This window comes from Hyperolius riggenbachi, chromosome 3 (genome assembly GCF_040937935.1).
Source record: "Hyperolius riggenbachi isolate aHypRig1 chromosome 3, aHypRig1.pri, whole genome shotgun sequence".
NCBI lineage: Eukaryota > Metazoa > Chordata > Amphibia > Anura > Hyperoliidae > Hyperolius > Hyperolius riggenbachi.
In genome coordinates, this window is record NC_090648.1 from 343533745 (window position 1) to 343551295 (window position 17551).

The following is a 17551-nucleotide window of genomic DNA, read 5'->3' on the forward strand; positions in this document are numbered from 1 at the left end:
CACTATAATTATATGGTGTGAATGGATAAAATATTAATATGACATGTGATAGAACTTTACTGTGGAAGACCATCTTTACTCCTTACACTGTTTCCATGTTACCATGTTTTTATGACACACTTACTGACCATGTTTTTATGACTTACTGACTGCCTGATTTTACTGACTTGGTCTTGTCTTATCTTGTGTACTTGTTCTTTCCTTCTTTATTTATTCACTATAAAATTAAAGCAATTTATACTGTAATTCTTTATTAATAGTGTCATAATGTCTGACATATTTTTGTGTGATGAATATGGACATTTGTCATTCATTCATGTATGAGATTAATTCATTTTTTCTTTGAGCTCAGAAGCGCTTTGACCTGCCAGGAGCTCACTGGTTAACTCTGTCTTAGGTTATCATTGCTCAGTTTATAATTTATGTGAAAAGGAAGGAGATATAAAAAGACAAAAACAGAGCAGAAAAAACAACAGTGAAAGCATGCCTAGGTTGTCATTATAAAGGGAGCTTCATTAGAAGTGGGCAAAGGTGGTCTATAAAGAAGTAATAAAATAGCAAAAGAGAATAGTGCAGAGACAGTACAAAGGGGAAGGAAGAAGTAGAAGAAAAGAAAGAGAAAGTAAAACAATAGAAGAAAGGTAAATTATTTAGATTTGGCCAAAGAATCCATCTAGTCTATATTCAAGTTCTTTAAAAAGGGTCGCATGTAGTCCATTTAAGTCTGAATTTAATTTTAGACATTTTTAAGAAGTATTTTTTTTATGGCTTTTAAAAAACAGAATCATTGTAAAGATTGGATTACCTCTTCTATATTACCTAGAACTTTACTGCTCCATTTTTTAGAATGTTACTTCTAGATGCCATGAGAATCAGGTCGACCATAGGAGGTATTTTACTATTGTAACTTTGATCTACCTTCGGACTGATGGCCAATCAGTTTTATGAGGTTAATATACTGTACTAACCTCCATTAAACTATTAAAGGACCGCTATCGCCAAAATCATAAAATTTCAAATACCTGTAAACACATACAAATAAGACGTATGTTCCTTCCAGAGTAAAATGAGCCATAAATTACTTTTCTCCTATCTTGCTGTCACTTACAGTAGGGAGTAGAAATGTGACAGAACCAAGATATTGAACTAGTCCATCACCTCATGGGGAGTTCTCTGGGTTTTCTTTATTTTCAAAAGCACTTAGGTAATGATAGTAGCTCCGTCCAACTGCCAAAAAAGTGTGCCGCAAACAGGGATGCTGGCCAGAATATTTGTATAAATTCTTTTCAGGGACTGTCTTTATAAAGAATAAACGCCATGCTGAGAATTCCCCATAAGGATATAGACTAGTCCAAAACTTGTCGATTCTGTCTTATTTTTACTACCTACTGTAGGTGACAGCAACATAGGAGAAAAGTAATTTGCGGCTCATTTTACTCTGGAACAAACATACTTTTTATTTGTATGTATTTTACATTTCACAATTTTTTGTGATAGTGGTCCTTTAAAAGTGTTCACTGGTATAAAAGTATTTGACTATTTTGTTATGTTATGGGACACTAGACAGTGGTTGATGTGGGCTCTCACTGTACACAGAGTCTAAAGAGCCTTTCGTTCTACACCAGAGCACCATATAAGGAATGATGGTGGTAGAGGACCTCTTTTGGCACCAGAATTTTTTATGTTGAGGGATCCAGGTTGTTTCCCCTCTGTCAGCTGACAAGCACAAGAAAGATGGCTGTGGGAGACTTCAAGGAGATGAGCGAATGAAAAGCACTGTAGGCAATTTAGGGTTGGGTCAAACAGCATTTAGGCAATGCAAAGGACAGCTGAGATCATGTCAAGCAATGTGGTGGACAAGCCCAGATCAGGGCAGGCTGAACTAAGGAAAGATGGTGGGCAAGCGGAGGTCAGTACATGAATGATGAGGTGCATTGCAGGGTATATTGAACAAGTCATGTCACTAACTATTCTTCTGAAGTGCTCAAAGTGTAATTACTAACATAACATACATAGTTACATAGTTATTTTGGTTGAAAAAAGACATACGTCCATCGAGTTCAACCAGTACAAAGTACAACTCCAGCCTGCTCCCTGACATATCCCTGTTGATCCAGAGGAAGGCGAAAAAACCTTTACAAGGCATGGTCCAATTAGCCCCAAAAGGGAAAAATTCCTTCCCGACTCCAGATGGCAATCAGATAAAATCCCTGGATCAACATCATTAGGCATTACCTAGAAATTGTAGCCATGGATGTCTTTCAACGCAAGGAAAGCATCTAAGCCCCCTTTAAATGCAGGTATAGAGTTTGCCATAACGACTTCCTGTGGCAATGCATTCCACATCTTAATCACTCTTACTGTAAAGAACCATTTCCTAAATAAATGGCTAAAACGTTTTTCCTCCATGCGCAGATCATGTCCTCTAGTCCTTTGAGAAGGCCTAGGTACAAAAAGCTCATCCGCCAAGCTAATATATTGCCCTCTGACGTATTTATACATGTTAATTAGATCTCCTCTAAGGTGTCTTTTCTCTAGACTAAATAAACCCAGTTTATCTAACCTTTCTTGGTAAGCAAGACCTTCCATCCCACGTATAAATTTTGTTGCTTGTCTCTGCACCTGCTCTAAAACTGCAATATCTTTTTTGTAATGTGGTGCCCAGAACTGAATTCCATATTCCAGATGTGGCCTTACTAGAGAGTTAAACAGGGGCAATATTATGCTAGCATCTCGAGTTTTTATTTCCCTTTTAATGCATCCCAAAATTTTGTTAGCTTTAGCTGCAGCGGCTTGGCATTGAGTACGATTATTTAACTTGTTGTCGATGAGTACTCCTAAGTCCTTCTCCAAGTTTGATGTCCCCAACTGTATCCCATTTACTTTGTATGGTGCTAGACCATTGGTATGACCAAAATGCATGACTTTACATTTTTCAACATTGAATTTCATCTGCCATGTATGTGCTTATATAGCCATCCTCTCCAGATCCTGTTGCAATATGACACTATCTTCCTGAGAGTTGATGATTCTGCACAATTTTGTATCATCTGCAAAAATAGCAACATTGCTCACTACTGCATCTACTGGGTCATTAATTGTAATGTGCAGTGCACGCAGATTTGCACTGAATGCAGAATGTCACTTAATGTGGAAATACTGAAGACCAAAACCAGAGTAAAGGTGAAATAAAGTAATGGTTTATTTACAAGGGCAGGATACATACACAAGTGATGCTGCAATTGGTGCATGAACATAAATACAAGTGAACTGTACAAGTAGCAAAATGATTGCAAACTGGCAATACGATTGCAGGCAAATGTCTTACGGTCAGACATACACAAACCAAATCTACAGTATATACAGTGTGCACACAGTGAACCCCAGACCCTGTCTAACTAAGCTAACTAACTATTATATATATATATATATATATATATATACACAGGATAATATTGTAACGATCGATGTAACACAGAGAGGGTCTGATTACCGGTGAACTGCAGTCTCACCAGGGATACAGAATATACCCGATTATTGGTGATCTGCAGTATCACCGATAATCAGATATATCTACTAACCTCTGGACACCAGATAGAACAAGTGAGTGTTAAATGCAACAGTATACTTTGAGTACTTATCCAGAAGTATGTTCCTTCCTATGGCCTAGACTCTCCAGGGGGGAGGAGCTAGGCTGAGGGTAGGAAGGACAGAGCGTGAGTGACACCCGAGAGGGAGGGTGTCACTAACAGGTCTGGGAACTGCCTCTAACAGTAAGGCCAGTTCTCGAGGTCGGACAAGCCAGGTCGTTAACACACAGACAGATAAGGTACAGATTCAGGAGGCAGATACGGAATCCAATAAACAGACAGGGTTTGGCAACGGAGTATCAGAATAGCACAGTACAGAATCAGGAGGCAAATACAGAGTCCAGGAACGAGCAGAGTTTGGCAACAGGGTAATAGAAATAGCAAGGTACAGAATCAGAGTTCAGAGGAATAGTCAGACAGGCAAAAGGTCATAACAAATAATACAGTTCAATATTCCTAATGCTAAGGTGTGAGTTCCTTGATCATCAACACCTTTGGAAACTATGCTAGAACACAGATACAGACAAGGTCTGAGTGCTACCACGTAGTGATCGCAACGGCAGACAACCAGAGAATGACCAGCACCCAGTATATATATCAAGGCGCTCTCCAGCGCCTCCCCTAAGTGCTGGACCAATGGCAGGTGGTGAAAATGTCAGCTGACCCGCCTGGTCAGCTGACCCTTTTCTGGCTGTCATATAAGCTCTGCCTTTCAGCGCGCGCGCGCGCGCGTCCTTCTGAACCTGTGTGGACTAGCAGTCCCAGCCACACCAGACATGTCTTGTAATGTAACCACTGATTCAGGCGCGGGGACCGCCGCCCCGCTCTCTAAGCAAGCGGCGGTTTCCCCGCGTCCAGACGCAATGTCAGCTGCTTTGCCATGCGTGCAATTCGCTGCATCCAACGCGGACTCCACCGCTCTGCCCATGCGGCGGTTTCTTCGCGTTGTGCCGCCATGTTAGACGCGGAAACAGCCGCCTCACTCTGAGCCCTTGCGACGGCTTTTCCGCGTTTCCTCACAAATATACATTCAAGCGCAGGACATATGCAGCAGGCAATAGGTTAGTTAACAAGCCGAGATCAGATACCAGGACATCAAGCAATACAATCGGTGAGCAGAAGAATAGTCAGACAAAGCCAATATCATACACCAGGGAGTCAAACAATCAGGTAACAGGCAGACAGGTTACAGGTAGCAGGAATCAGGTAACAGGAATCAGGTACTAGGTAACAGGAAAAGGACCAGAACACAGGCTCTAGGGCTATCATCACCAATGAACTAGCAACAGTGTTCTGTTGGAGCTGGACTTGTATACTCTGCAGGATGGTCATGTGACCTCCTCTAAGGCTGCAGAGACACAGTTCTTGAATACAGAGACCTCTGCTGGTGGGCAGAGGGAACTTCAGGAGGAATGTAAAATGTTCTTGAAATGAGAGGGGACATCTGCTGGTGAACAGAGGAAGACCATACAGTTCACAAATGTCACCAGCAGGAACAGATCGTGACATTAATAAATAAATTGAAGAGCACTGGACCCAGTACAGACCCCTGTGGGACCCCACTGCTAACAGTCTCCCATTTTGAGTACGATCCATTGACCACAACTCTTTGTTTTCTGTCCATTAGTCAGTTCCCTATCCATGCACACAGACTCTTCCCCAGTCCTTGCATCCTCAACTTTTGCACCAGACTTTTGTGGGGAACAGTGTGGAAGGCCTTTGCAAAGTCCAAGTATATCACATCTACAGCATTCCCAATATCCATATTAGCATTCACTACCTCATAAAAGCTGAGCATATTAGTCAAACAGGACCTGTCTTTAGTAAACCCATGTTGATGCTGAGAAATAAGATTATTTTCAACTATGAAGTAATGTATAGTATCTCTTAGTAACCCCTTAAATAGTTTGCATACAACTGATGTTAAGCTCACAGGTCTATAATTTCCTGGATCTGATTTTTTGCCCTTCTTAAATAATGGGAAAACATGGGCTGTACGCCAATCCACTGGGACTCTGCAAGTTGAAAGAGAGTCACAAAAGATAAGATAAAGGGGTTTATTTATAACTGAACTTAATTCCCTTAGGACCCGAGGATGCATGCCTTTCGGGCCAGGTGCCTTGTCTATTTTTAATTTATTTAGTCTTGCCTTCACTTCTTCCTGCGTTAAGTATTTAATATTACAGTTAGAAGATTGAGACTCTTCTGCCTCTGTAATTTGCAACAGTGCTGTTTCCTTTGTGAAGACAGAAGCAAAGAAAACATTTAATAACTCTGCCTTACCTTGGTCATCCACCATTGAGTTCCCACCCTCATCCTTTAGGAGTCCTATACAGTCAACCTTTCTTTTTTTAGAGTTGATGTACTTGTAAAACTTTTTTGGGTTAGATTTGATATCCTTAGCGATTTGATTTTCAGCTTCGATCTTTGCCAGCCTAATTTCTTTTTTACAATTTTTATTGCACTCCTTATAATTGCTTAGTGCAGCCTCGGTCCCCTCCTGTTTTAGGACCTTATAGGCATTCTTTTTCCTCTTCATTTTTTCCCTAACCTTTCTATTCATCCATAGAGGCCTTTTTTTATTCCTAGACATTTTGTTTCCATATGGCATATACATACTACAATATTGATTGAGAATAAGTTAAAAAGCTTGACATTTCCCTTCAGTGTCCTCCCCTTGTAGTACATTATCCCAGTTTACCAAACTTAGTGCCTGCCTAATTTGATTGAACTTTGCTTTTCTAAAATTCATAGTTTTAGTTGTCCCGCTGCCCCATGGCCTATCAGTCACCAGATCAAACGTTATCATGTTGTGATCACTATTTCCCAAATGTTCTTGAACCTGCACATTTGATACATTATCTGGTCTATTAGAAATGATCAGATCCAGTAATGCATTCCCCCTAGTTGGTTCCGTTACCATTTGAGTGAAGTAATTGTCCTGTAGTGCTGCCAGAAATCTGCTGCTTTTACCAGAATGGGTAGCCTCAATACCCCAGTCAATGTCTGGAAAGTTGAAGTCGCCCATAACTATGACCTCATTTTTACTTGCAGCTTTTTCAATCTGCTGTAGTAATCACAGTTCTGCAGGTTCATTAATATGAGGTGGTCTGTAGCATACCCCAATAAGCAATTGGCAACTTTTATTTCCACCATGAATATTTACCCAAACGGACTCCACATCTTCGCAATCTTCCTCCATCTCATCGTTGAGGACAGCTGTAAAAGAATTCTTAACAAAGAGACAAACCCCTCCACCTTTTTTCCCTGTTCTAAACACATTGTATCCTTTTAAATTAGCTATCCAGTCATGGCTTTCATCCATCCATGTCTCGGTTATTCCCACAATGTCATAGCCTTTGTCATTCAGAATGAACTCTAGTTCATCAATTTTATTTGCAAGGCTCTGAGCATTGGTTACCATGCACTTTATATTTTTACCAACACATTTACCAATTTTGTTTACATGAAATGGGCTACTTGAAGTTTTACCAACCTCCTTAATCTTTACACTGTCACCCCCCATAATGTTAGGCTCCCACTGTCTTTTTACCTTATCTTGTCTACATATTGAGACTTTATCCTCCCGCCTCCCCCTAGATCCAAGTTTAAAACCTCCTCCAACCGTTTAGCCATCTTCTCCCCCAATGCAGCTGCACCCTCCCCATTAAGGTGCAGCCCATCCCTGCTGTAGAACCTGTAGCCGACTGCAAAGTCTGCCCAGTTCTCCAGGAACCCAAACCCTTCCTTCCTACACCAATCTCTCAGCCACTTATTTAACTCCCTAAGCTCCCTCTCTCAGATGTAGCACGTGGCACTGGCAGTATTTCAGAGAACACCACCTTGGAGGTCCTTGCTTTAAGTTTTTCTCCAAGTACCTGAAAATCATTTTTGAGGACCTTCCATCTCCCACTAACTTTGTCATTGGTGCCAATGTGTACCATGACAGCTGGGTCTTCCCCAGCCCCACCCAATAATCTGTCAATTCTTTCCGCTACATGCCGAACCCGAGCACCCGGGAGGCAACAGACTGTACGGCATTCACGGTTTCTTCGACAGATTACCCTATCTGTGCGCCTAATAATTGAATCCCCTACCACCAGTACCTGTCTAGCCTGCCCTTAGCTGCACTCCTATTCTCTTTCTCGTTACAGCAGTCTGCCCCTTGGTTGCTAAGGAGCACATCCTGCTGCAGCATTGCTACTCCAGAATCATCCTCCCCAATATTACGCAAACATGCATACTTATTAGTGAGGGACAACTCGGGACTAGCCTCCCTGCCACTTTTCCCCCTACCCCTTCTAACTGTGACCCAACTAGCGGCTACCTCTGCTTCTTGTTCCGGCTTTACTCCACCCACCTCATCGTCACCGGTTCCATCCAGTGTCTGGATCGTGAGATCCAAGCTCAACTCCATGTTGTGTATGCGTCTCAGTGTTGCAAGATGCTTATTTAGCTCTGCGACTTCCGCCTCTAACTGAGCCACACGCACACACCCAGGGCAATAGTAAACCCCCTTAATCCGCTGATCAAGGCATGCATACATGTTGCAGGATGTACACTGTACTGCATTGTCCAACATGATGACTATTGTGTGCGGAAAAATTATTTAAATTAAACTGTGGCAGTAAAAGATGAAACGGGAGAAGGAGTGAAGTTCGGGAGTGAGTGCAGCTGGGGTGGAAGAGGGGGAGGGGTGGAGGAGGGGAGGTGGGGGAGTGAGTGAAGTTGGGATGGAGGAGGGGAGTGAGTAAAGTTTGGGTGGAGGAGGGAGAGGGGAGGAGGGGGAGTGAGTAAAGCTGGGGTGGAGTCCTCAAAACTTAAAGACTACACCACAACGTGTTAGCACATTCTATCCAATGCAAAAAAACGCAATATTGGTTGAAGGTTTTTTTATTTTTTTTATTTTAGTCCTTACCTGCTTCCTCTCACCTCTCTCTTTGTGCCTGTATTGTAACGCCTGTTTTTAATGCCTATGCCACTTGTGTCGAAGCCACTTAGTGAGCAAGCCACAGACTGAGCAAGCTCAGTACTGAGTCCTTAAGCTGACCAAATACCTCCTGTTACAGCTAATCCCTCCCCCTAGCTAATTACCTAGCACACTAGAGAAAAAAATGTACTTTTAAAAACTAACACTTTGCTGCAAGCACACTAGAGAAAAAAAAAACCTAACACTCGCTGCTAGATATCTGATGAACCGCAATGCACAAGCCACCAGATATCAAAGTAGCAAAAAACTATTTACAAACAACAGCAGTATGATATAATCAGAGCTCACAATTCCCAGCAGTGAAGTGAAGTGAAACAGCCCTCCACCATAATGTCACTATAGTCTCCCTCTCCCTTTTGTGTCTTGGAAGTTACATTTGCCACTGTAATTGTTATGTCTATCAATTCTGTATTATAAATTAACATCTGAATTTTTTACTCTGTACAGAGCCACATAATATGTTGGCGCTTTATAAAACAACAATAATAATAATAGTCTACTTCCAATATATACATTTGGGGGGGAAGGGGGGCAATTAGCTTATCAGCATGCCATGTGGAAGAAAACTGTATTGGTTAGAGTGACCGACATAAGAAGGATCATCCAAAAGAGACCATCAAAGAACAACTTTAATAAATGGTTTGACAGTGAATGCAGGTCACTAAGAAACAACCTATGGACAATACCAAACAAAAAACACAGATATCCAAATAGTATAAAATTGAGGGCAACTCAACAAAAAAGAAAACCACATTCAAGAAACAGACCTGGAAACAAATTGGCAAAAATCCCAAACAAAATAATCAGCACACCAAAATGGTCAAGTCTCTGACTACACTACTTCAAAGACCTATACAAAGATGTCCCTATAAAAGAACTCAGCTCAGAACAAGCATAAATAACCAGTTCGGCCTATCTGGACGAGCTTCCTCGTCCAGATAGGCACTGCTGCTGCCACCGCCTCGTGCTCGCGATCGGGCGCGCCCCCGCGCGCGCTCCCGCTGCCCGCCGCTAGCCCCCCGTTCAGTGAATGGGAATATAATTCCCATTCACCGATCTATCTTCCCCGCAGAAATACCGACGCTTTCTCTCCAGAGAGCGCGGTATTTCTGCCCCCAGGAAACATTTCCCCTGCTTTTAAGTTCCTAGATGCGAAATCGTTCGCATCTAGGACTTTTTTCACTGTGGCCATCTTGTGGCCGAATAGTAAACTGCACCACAATTCATTTTTAATTAAAAAAAAATATTTTTTACACTTAAAATTAACAGTTTCCCTCCCACACCAAAAATTACCCACATACACTTTTTCTATTAAAAATAAAAACAAAAAATACATTTAAAAAAAACAAAAACAACATAAATAGTTACCCAAGGGTCTGAACTTTTTAAATATGCATGTCAAGAGAATATGTTATTATATTATTTAAAATTATAAGCTTATAAATAGTGATGGACGCAAATTGAAAAAATGCACCTTTATTTCTAAATGAAATATCGGCACCATAAATTGTGATAGGGACATCGTTTAGATGGTGTAATAAGCGGGACAGATGGGCAAATAAAATACATGAGTTTTAATTACGCTAGCGTATATTAATTTCAAACTATAATGGCCAAAAACTGAGAAATAATGAATTTTTTTCATTTCTTTCTTAATCTTCCTGTTAAAATAGATTTAGAAAAAAATAATTCTTAGCAAAATGTAGCACCCAAAGAAAGCCTAATTAGTGGCGGAAAAAACAAGATATAGATCAATTCATTGTGATAAGTAGCAATAAAGTTATAGGCGAATGAATGGGATGTGAACGTTGCTCGGATGCATGAGATTTTCAGACTGCGGTGCTGAACCGGATAATCAGAAATGTAATGAACATGGAAGAGAATGTGAAAGATTTTCAAAATCCATTCCATAATCATCATGAAAGGCAAAACAGCTAGTGGCAGAGATGGAATCCTATCAGAAGTGATCAGATCTGGCTCCCAAGAAATACATGCTGCAATATGGAAACTATTCAATCTGGACCTGTTCTTTGGTCAATTTTATGAAGTCTAGAATTAAGGATTTATAATTCCAATTTACCTATTTACAATTTAATTACCAATTCCAATTTGAAATATCGCATGTACCTCTCGGTGTTACAAGCCCTACTCCATAGAGCCAAATTAATCCATGCCATGCAGTGATGAGGATCAAACAATCCAAAACAGTCTGTATGCATGTTGGATTATTATGGCTCTGTACAAATTAACAAGCTGACACATCATTGCATGCCAGCGGTTCTGGAGGTGTGTTTAGCTTCTAAGGGCAATAATGGTTAATTTGCATATATTCAGCAGTGATGCACTGGGAGACATCTCAAGCTCTCTCCAACCTGAATTATCGCAAATTCTTTCTGTTTTAAGAAAGCAAACTCTTGTTTTTCTTAGTATTTTAGTAAGGGGCCTTTTAGGACCATTGTAGCCCCTCACACACTCCAATGAGTTCTGGTTCACCATGAGCTTGCTGGTTAGTCTGTACCAATTCCAATTTACAAGAGTGGAGATTGCTATGACCCAGCGAACTACAGAGGCATCTGTGTGAGCAGCACGCTGGGAAAACTTCTCACCATTCTTACACAGCACAATGTTCTCAATAAAAGCCAAGAAGGATTTGTACCAAACCATCGCACCACCAACCACATCTACACCCTGCACAACCTTATTAAAGGAAACATCAGGCTAAACAAAGTAAAATCAGCTTTACTCACCTGGGGCTTTCTTCAGCCCCTTGCAGCCGACTGTCCCACGCTGATCGCTCCACTCTCCGCCGCCGTCCTAGGCGGGGAGCACGCTGTTCAGGCGGACCTTGAGGTAATCTTTACTGCGCCTGCATGAAATGCCGCTGTCAATCATGGCCACATTGTCTGCGGCAAACTGCACAGAACTACTGCGCGGTCGGCCGAACAGCGTGCAGGGCGTCCGGGACGGCGGAGGAGAGCGGAGCGATCAGTGTGGGACAGTCGGCTGAAAGGGGCTGGAGAAAGCCCCCGGTGAGTAAAGCTGATTTTACGTTTTTTTAGCCTGATGTTTCCTTTAAGCACCATGTACACAGGCCAAAGAATGGAAAAATATTTGCCTGTTTTGTGGATTTTAAAAAGGCTTTTGACTCAGTGTGGGCCCCAGGTTTGTTCCTGAGACTTCTACGGTTGATTCACTAAGCAGCATTTAAGCTACCATGCGCAAGCAGTGTGGGATAAAAACAGCGGGTGCGCGCTACACGTGGTCTTGTTGCGTAACGCGTGCTCTTACGTTACACGTGTCGCTTGTAATTGCTGCACATTGTGATGTAGCATGACCATTTTAATGCTGCTTAGTGAATCAATCCGCTAGAGAGTGGAATAGGAGGAAAAACACAAACCTCGTCAAGTTGGCCCCGATACAATCAGCACAAATAAAGATTCATCATATTTGGTTAGTGCTGCACTTGTTCCCATTTGTGCTGCAAAAATGAGAGATTTGTGCTGCTTTTCAAGTTATTGAAGTTATCTCAAAAACTCTAAAAGATAGAATGATGATTTTTTTTTTTTTTGCAGCACAAAGGTGCACAGACACAGCACTACCCACCTATACCAGTTTCATGTCTGAAGGCTGTTGTTCGGGGGCTGGGTGATGTTATTGTCTGGGAAAAAAATAAGTGCTATTATCTTCAAAACGAAAGCAGCACAAGTCTTAATTTTTGCAGCACAAACTCAGCACTAACCATACATGATGGAATTTTTTATTTTGCTGATTGTAGGAGGAAAGGGGGAGGGGCTTCACAGAGCTAAAAAAAACATACAATGTCATCAAGAGCTTTTACACTGGGGATAAGAGCAGAGTGAATGTGAATAGCTTTTTTCCCCTAGGGTTGAAGGGTAAGACAGGGATGCAGCCTGAGTCCGACTCTTTTCAACGTATACATCAATAAATTGTCCTCTGCTCTAGATGCTTCACCAGCACCAGGACTCACCCTACATGACACAAGAGTGAAGTTCCTATTGTATGCAGATGACCTCTTATTGCTATCGCCAACAGAGAGTGGTCTACAAGTCAGCCTGAAAATACTGGATAAAGTTAGCGCAACATGGGTACTCTCCATTATTCTAAAGAAAACCAAAACCTTGGTGTTCTAGAGGAAAAACAAAAGGTCAGCCCAAAGCCCATCCTTTACACTCAATGACTGTGAAATCAGCATAACTGACAAATATACCCACCTAGTCTGGAAATCAACCAATCAGAAAGCCTTAAGTCAGCCATAGAGGCCCTAAAAGCCAAAGCATGCCAAGTGTTCTATGCCATCAGGAAAGAACTATACCACCTCAAACCACTGGTAAATGTCTGTCTGAAAGTTTTTGACAACATTATTACCCCAATCCTACTCTATGGAAGTGAAGTATGGAGGCCTATCACCTACTCAGATCAATAAAAACAGGAATCTAGCCCAACGTGTGCAATCAGTTTTTCATTTACTTTGAAGTACCCACAAGGAACAATAGGCACTTGGGGAAATTTATCCAAACTGGGTTGATGAACACTTAGGAGGCCAGCGTAGGTGACAACTGTACACATCAAAAAGTTGTGACCGAAACAATCATAATCAATAATTTTGGCCAAGGAACATCTAAAGTGCATACGTAGCTTTAGCCAGATTTTTTGGTGTCTGAAATAAATACTGTTCATACATATAACTTTTTAGGTATCTCTTCACCTCATTTGACTGATAAAGGCAATTTGCTAAATGTTAAGAGGACTCAAAATATAAACTGTCGAGTTGAAACTGCTGTTATCGGCTATATTTATATAGTGCATACAATAATGTAGACCAGCTTACCTTTGCATCCTTCACATGTTAAAGCATTGTAATGGTAGCCAGAGGCTTTGTCTCCACAAACAACACACAGCTCATCTCCTTTAATCCTTCCAGCACCAGGGCTAACCCTAAGCTTCTTAGCTGGAGGCAAGTCCAATATTTCAGTGTCAATAGAAAATAGGCTGTCAGATGGAATCCGCTTTAGGTCGTATATTCCACTGGAACACCATTCCTCCGCTTGTTGTGAGTAATACCCAGAATTGACGTGATACTGTGATGACGTGTGAGGCTGGTGGATTGTAGGATACTGTATGTGGTTGTAGCTGGTGGAAAAAGATGGTCCTTGTGAATCATGGTCTGGAGAATGGTCATTAACTGAATGTAGTCCTAAGTATAAGAAAATAAAACAATTCAGTTGCATCCACAGATAACATATTTTAGAGTAGATATCCATATTTAAAAGAAGAAAAATACAGTTTATTATAGGAATGATTAACTTAGCTATTTAAATGACATCAACCCTGAGGATTTATACACACAAACAGGGGCGTTCCTAGGGTCCTTGGAGATTGGTGGCACCTGGGGCACTAGGTGGGGGGGGGACATGCGGCGCGCGCAGCGCGCCACGGCAAAAATGGGCGTGGCCATGCAGTGAGTGGGTGTGGTCATGGGTGGCGCCAATCGTACATTAGATTAGGACAGCGGTGGCGAACTTTTTGGAGCCCCAAACTGCAACCCACAAGTCACTTATCTATAGCAAAGTGGCAACAGCAATTTAAACTAAATACTATACAAACGTTTTAACACATACATGAACATTATGGAAAACCCAAGTTGAAAAACTGTGAAGATAAACAATTTCATCCATCCTACTGCTGAAAAAAAAATATTCATTTTTTTAGAACCTCCTAGTTTTATTTTCTGTTTTAAAAAGCAAAAAAAGTAGGTTTAATGCTATTGTCTCATATGATGATGATTCAGCTTTTCCCATAGTCTCGCAGTTAGCAATCATGTGACCCCAAACAAGTCAAATTAAGCAATCATGAGGCCCCTATCAAGACAAATTCAGCAATCATGAGGCCCCCAACAAGACAAATTCAGCAATCATGAGGCCCCAACATGACAAAGTCAGCAAGCGTGAGGCCCCCAACAAGACAAATTCAGCAATCATGAGGCCCCCAACAAATCATGAGGCACCCAACAAGACAAATTCAGCAATCTTGAGGCCCCGAACAAATCATGAGGCCCCCAACAAGACAAATTCAGCAATCATGAGGCACATAAATAGACAGCATTTCACATAAATAGGCAGAATGCCCCCTTAATATGGTAGACAACTCTCACCTGGCTTCTGAATTCTCCTCTACTGGCTGCTGTGCCTGGCAATACTGTCTTTGGCTGGATTAGGGATGATGTGTGAGCTTAAAGGCCTGGCAGTGATGCTGTGGCCTGGCTGGCGGTGATGCTGTGGCCGATGTTGTGGCTGGGTTGGCTGGCAGTGATGCTGCGCTGTGCTTGGCTGGTTGAAGTAAATGCTGGCCTGACTGGTGGTGATGCTGTGGCCTTTTTGACAGTGATTCTGGGCTGGTTGGCTGGTGGTGATGCTGGGCTGGCTGGCCTGGATATTTAAGGTAGCGACAGGTGCCACCCAGTTAAGTGAGTGACGGCAGGTGCCCCCCAGTTAAGTGAGTGACGGCAGGGACCCCCCAGTTAGGCAGTGAGTGACAGCAGGGACCCCCCAATTAGGGGGTCAGTTAGGGCAGTGAGTGACGGCAGGTGCCCCCCAGTTAGGCAGTGAGTGAAAGCAGGGACCCCCCCAGTTAGGCAGTGAGTGACAGCAGGGACCCCCCAGTTAGGCAGTGAGTGACAGCAGAGACCCCCCAGTTAGGCAGTGAGTGACAGCAGGGACCCCCCAGTTAGGCAGTGAGTGACAGCAGGGACCCCCCAGTTAGGCAGTGAGTGACAGCAGGGACCCCCCAGTTAGGCAGTGAGTGACAGCAGGGACCCCCCAGTTAGGCAGTGAGTGACAGCAGGGACCCCCCAGTTAGGCAGTGAGTGACAGCAGGGACCCCCAGTTAGGTAGTGAGTGACAGCAGGGACCCCCAGTTAGGTAGTGAGTGACAGCAGGGACCCCCGTTTAGGTAGCGAGTGAGTGACAGGGACCCCCGTTAGGTAGCGAGTGAAAGCAGGGACCCCGTTTAGGTAGCGAGTGCCAGGCGCGCTCCCCACCCCACCTACCTTGCTGGCCGCGTCAGACCTCAGGATCAGCGGGCGACCCGACCAGATAGAGCGGCAAGCGGATGCTTTCCTTTGGCGGCGGGTGCGAAAGCCAGCGCCGCCAATATGACGCCATGTGCGCTGCCTTGCCAGGGTCAGTCTCCGTGCAGGGGGGGGAGCTAGTCACGCTCCATGGCTCCAGCCCCCTGCCTTTCGATGGAACGCCACGCCCCCTGCCAGGTGCTCCTCCGCTTCTGATTGGAGCACGGGGCGGCAGGGGGGCGGTTCAAGGCAGCGTATGCTGCCTGTCAAATTGATGTCGGGTCGGGAGCTGGAAATGTGAGCGGCCGCCGTATCAAGCGAACGGCGGCCGCGTTGACTCTTAACTTGTGCGGGCAGTGCGGCTGTGCCCATACATTCGGGGCACCTGTGTTGGGCACCCCCATAAGACAAATCAGGGGCACCCTACGCCAGGTTCGTGGCAGGGGCCACGAACCAACAGCGCTAGGAACGCCCCTGCACACATACAAGGACTGTTGCCTGGCAGGGATCGGGACTCGTGTGGGCCCTGTAGGCTCATTGGAGCAGGTGAGGTTAGTAGGAGAACAATGCCCTTGAACATGTGATCAGCAGAATCAATGTAGCAAGTGGATTAACCCACCAACACACTGAGGGCTGGGGCTTCTTCCAGCCTCCTGCAGTCCTCCTGGTCCTTCTCCGTCATTCCACTCTTCTCCCTCCAGCCGCTGTGCCCCTCTGAAAGCTGACCGACTGGCCCTGTTGCGGGCTACTGCGCATGCATGGCCCCAGCTGTGCACCTCCTTGATTGTGCTCCCATAGCTGGGAGCATTCCGCACACGTGCATCCAATTTATAACCTGATCTCTCATTTAAAAAAGCCTCTCCAGGCTCAACTACCCCCCCCCATCGACCTTCCACTCCTGTCCCCTCAGCAGCAGCTCTTCTTGGCCATGGCTTTTGCAATATTTGCAGGAATCCAGTCCTGTGATAATCATGTAAATAGAAGAGATACAATGAAGGGACAGGAGATATGTTAGCTGCACTGGCGTAGGGCCCGCGGTCGCAGGAGTCGCCATGGCGACTGGGTCCACGGGTGGGAGGGGCCCAGGCTGTGCGTGTTCCAGGTCCTGGTAGATGCTCACACCAGGGGGCGAGACCGCACGCCAGAGTCCCGTTGCGCATCTATCACGTTGCTGCTTTTCTGCGCGGCAGTGCAGGGGACCTAGCGCCAGCATGTTTCCATGGAGCTGCCCAATCATCAATAAGGCAACGTCTAAAGCCTGCCGCCTCGATGTGGCTCCGCCCTCCCATTCAAGTCCCCATGACCGCACAGATGCCAGCCCCTGCAGCCAGTGGCTGGATGCTTCCGCCCACCTTCTCCCTGCCAAGTGTATGTTTACACTGGCAGCGTGATCGCACGGAGGACCAAAGTTACCCTGAGAGGAGGAGCTGCAAGTGCTGAAATCCATGGTGGTGGTGACAGAGAGTGTGTGTGTGTGTGTGTGTGTGTGTGTGTGCGTGCGTGCGTGCGTGCGTGCGTGCGTGTGTGCGTGTGTGTGTGTGTGTGTGTGTGTGCAGGGACGGATCTAGGGGGGGGCAAGCGGGTATTTTGCCCCAGGAGCAGTTTGTTGAATTCTTAAAAAGGCGGCAAAATGAATGGCAGTTTAGGCGCCAAAACCTGACCTTTAGGCGCCAAAACCTGAACTTGCCCTAGGCGCAACTTGGTCTTGATCCATCCCTGTGTGTGTGTGTGTGTGTGTGTGTGCCAGCATCATCCCAGCAGGCTGCTGACTCCAGGATCACATGGTAAGTGCTGACTGTCAGAGAGCCACCCTGCCCCAGTAACTCTGCAGTCTGCACCCATCCCCAGCCACGCTGCACCCATCCCCAGCCACCCTACACCAAG

At 44.3% G+C, this 17551-nt stretch overlaps 1 protein-coding gene across 1 annotated transcript in view; it reads right to left on the reverse strand.

Moving 5' to 3' along the window:
- The window catches only part of NR1H4 (nuclear receptor subfamily 1 group H member 4), a 178171-nt gene that overhangs the window by 89194 nt on the left and 71426 nt on the right, over positions 1–17551 (reverse strand). The window contains exon 3 of the mRNA XM_068276980.1: positions 13430–13795. Within this exon, the coding sequence (XP_068133081.1) occupies positions 13430–13795 (366 nt within the window). The remainder of the gene's footprint in view (positions 1–13429; positions 13796–17551) is intronic.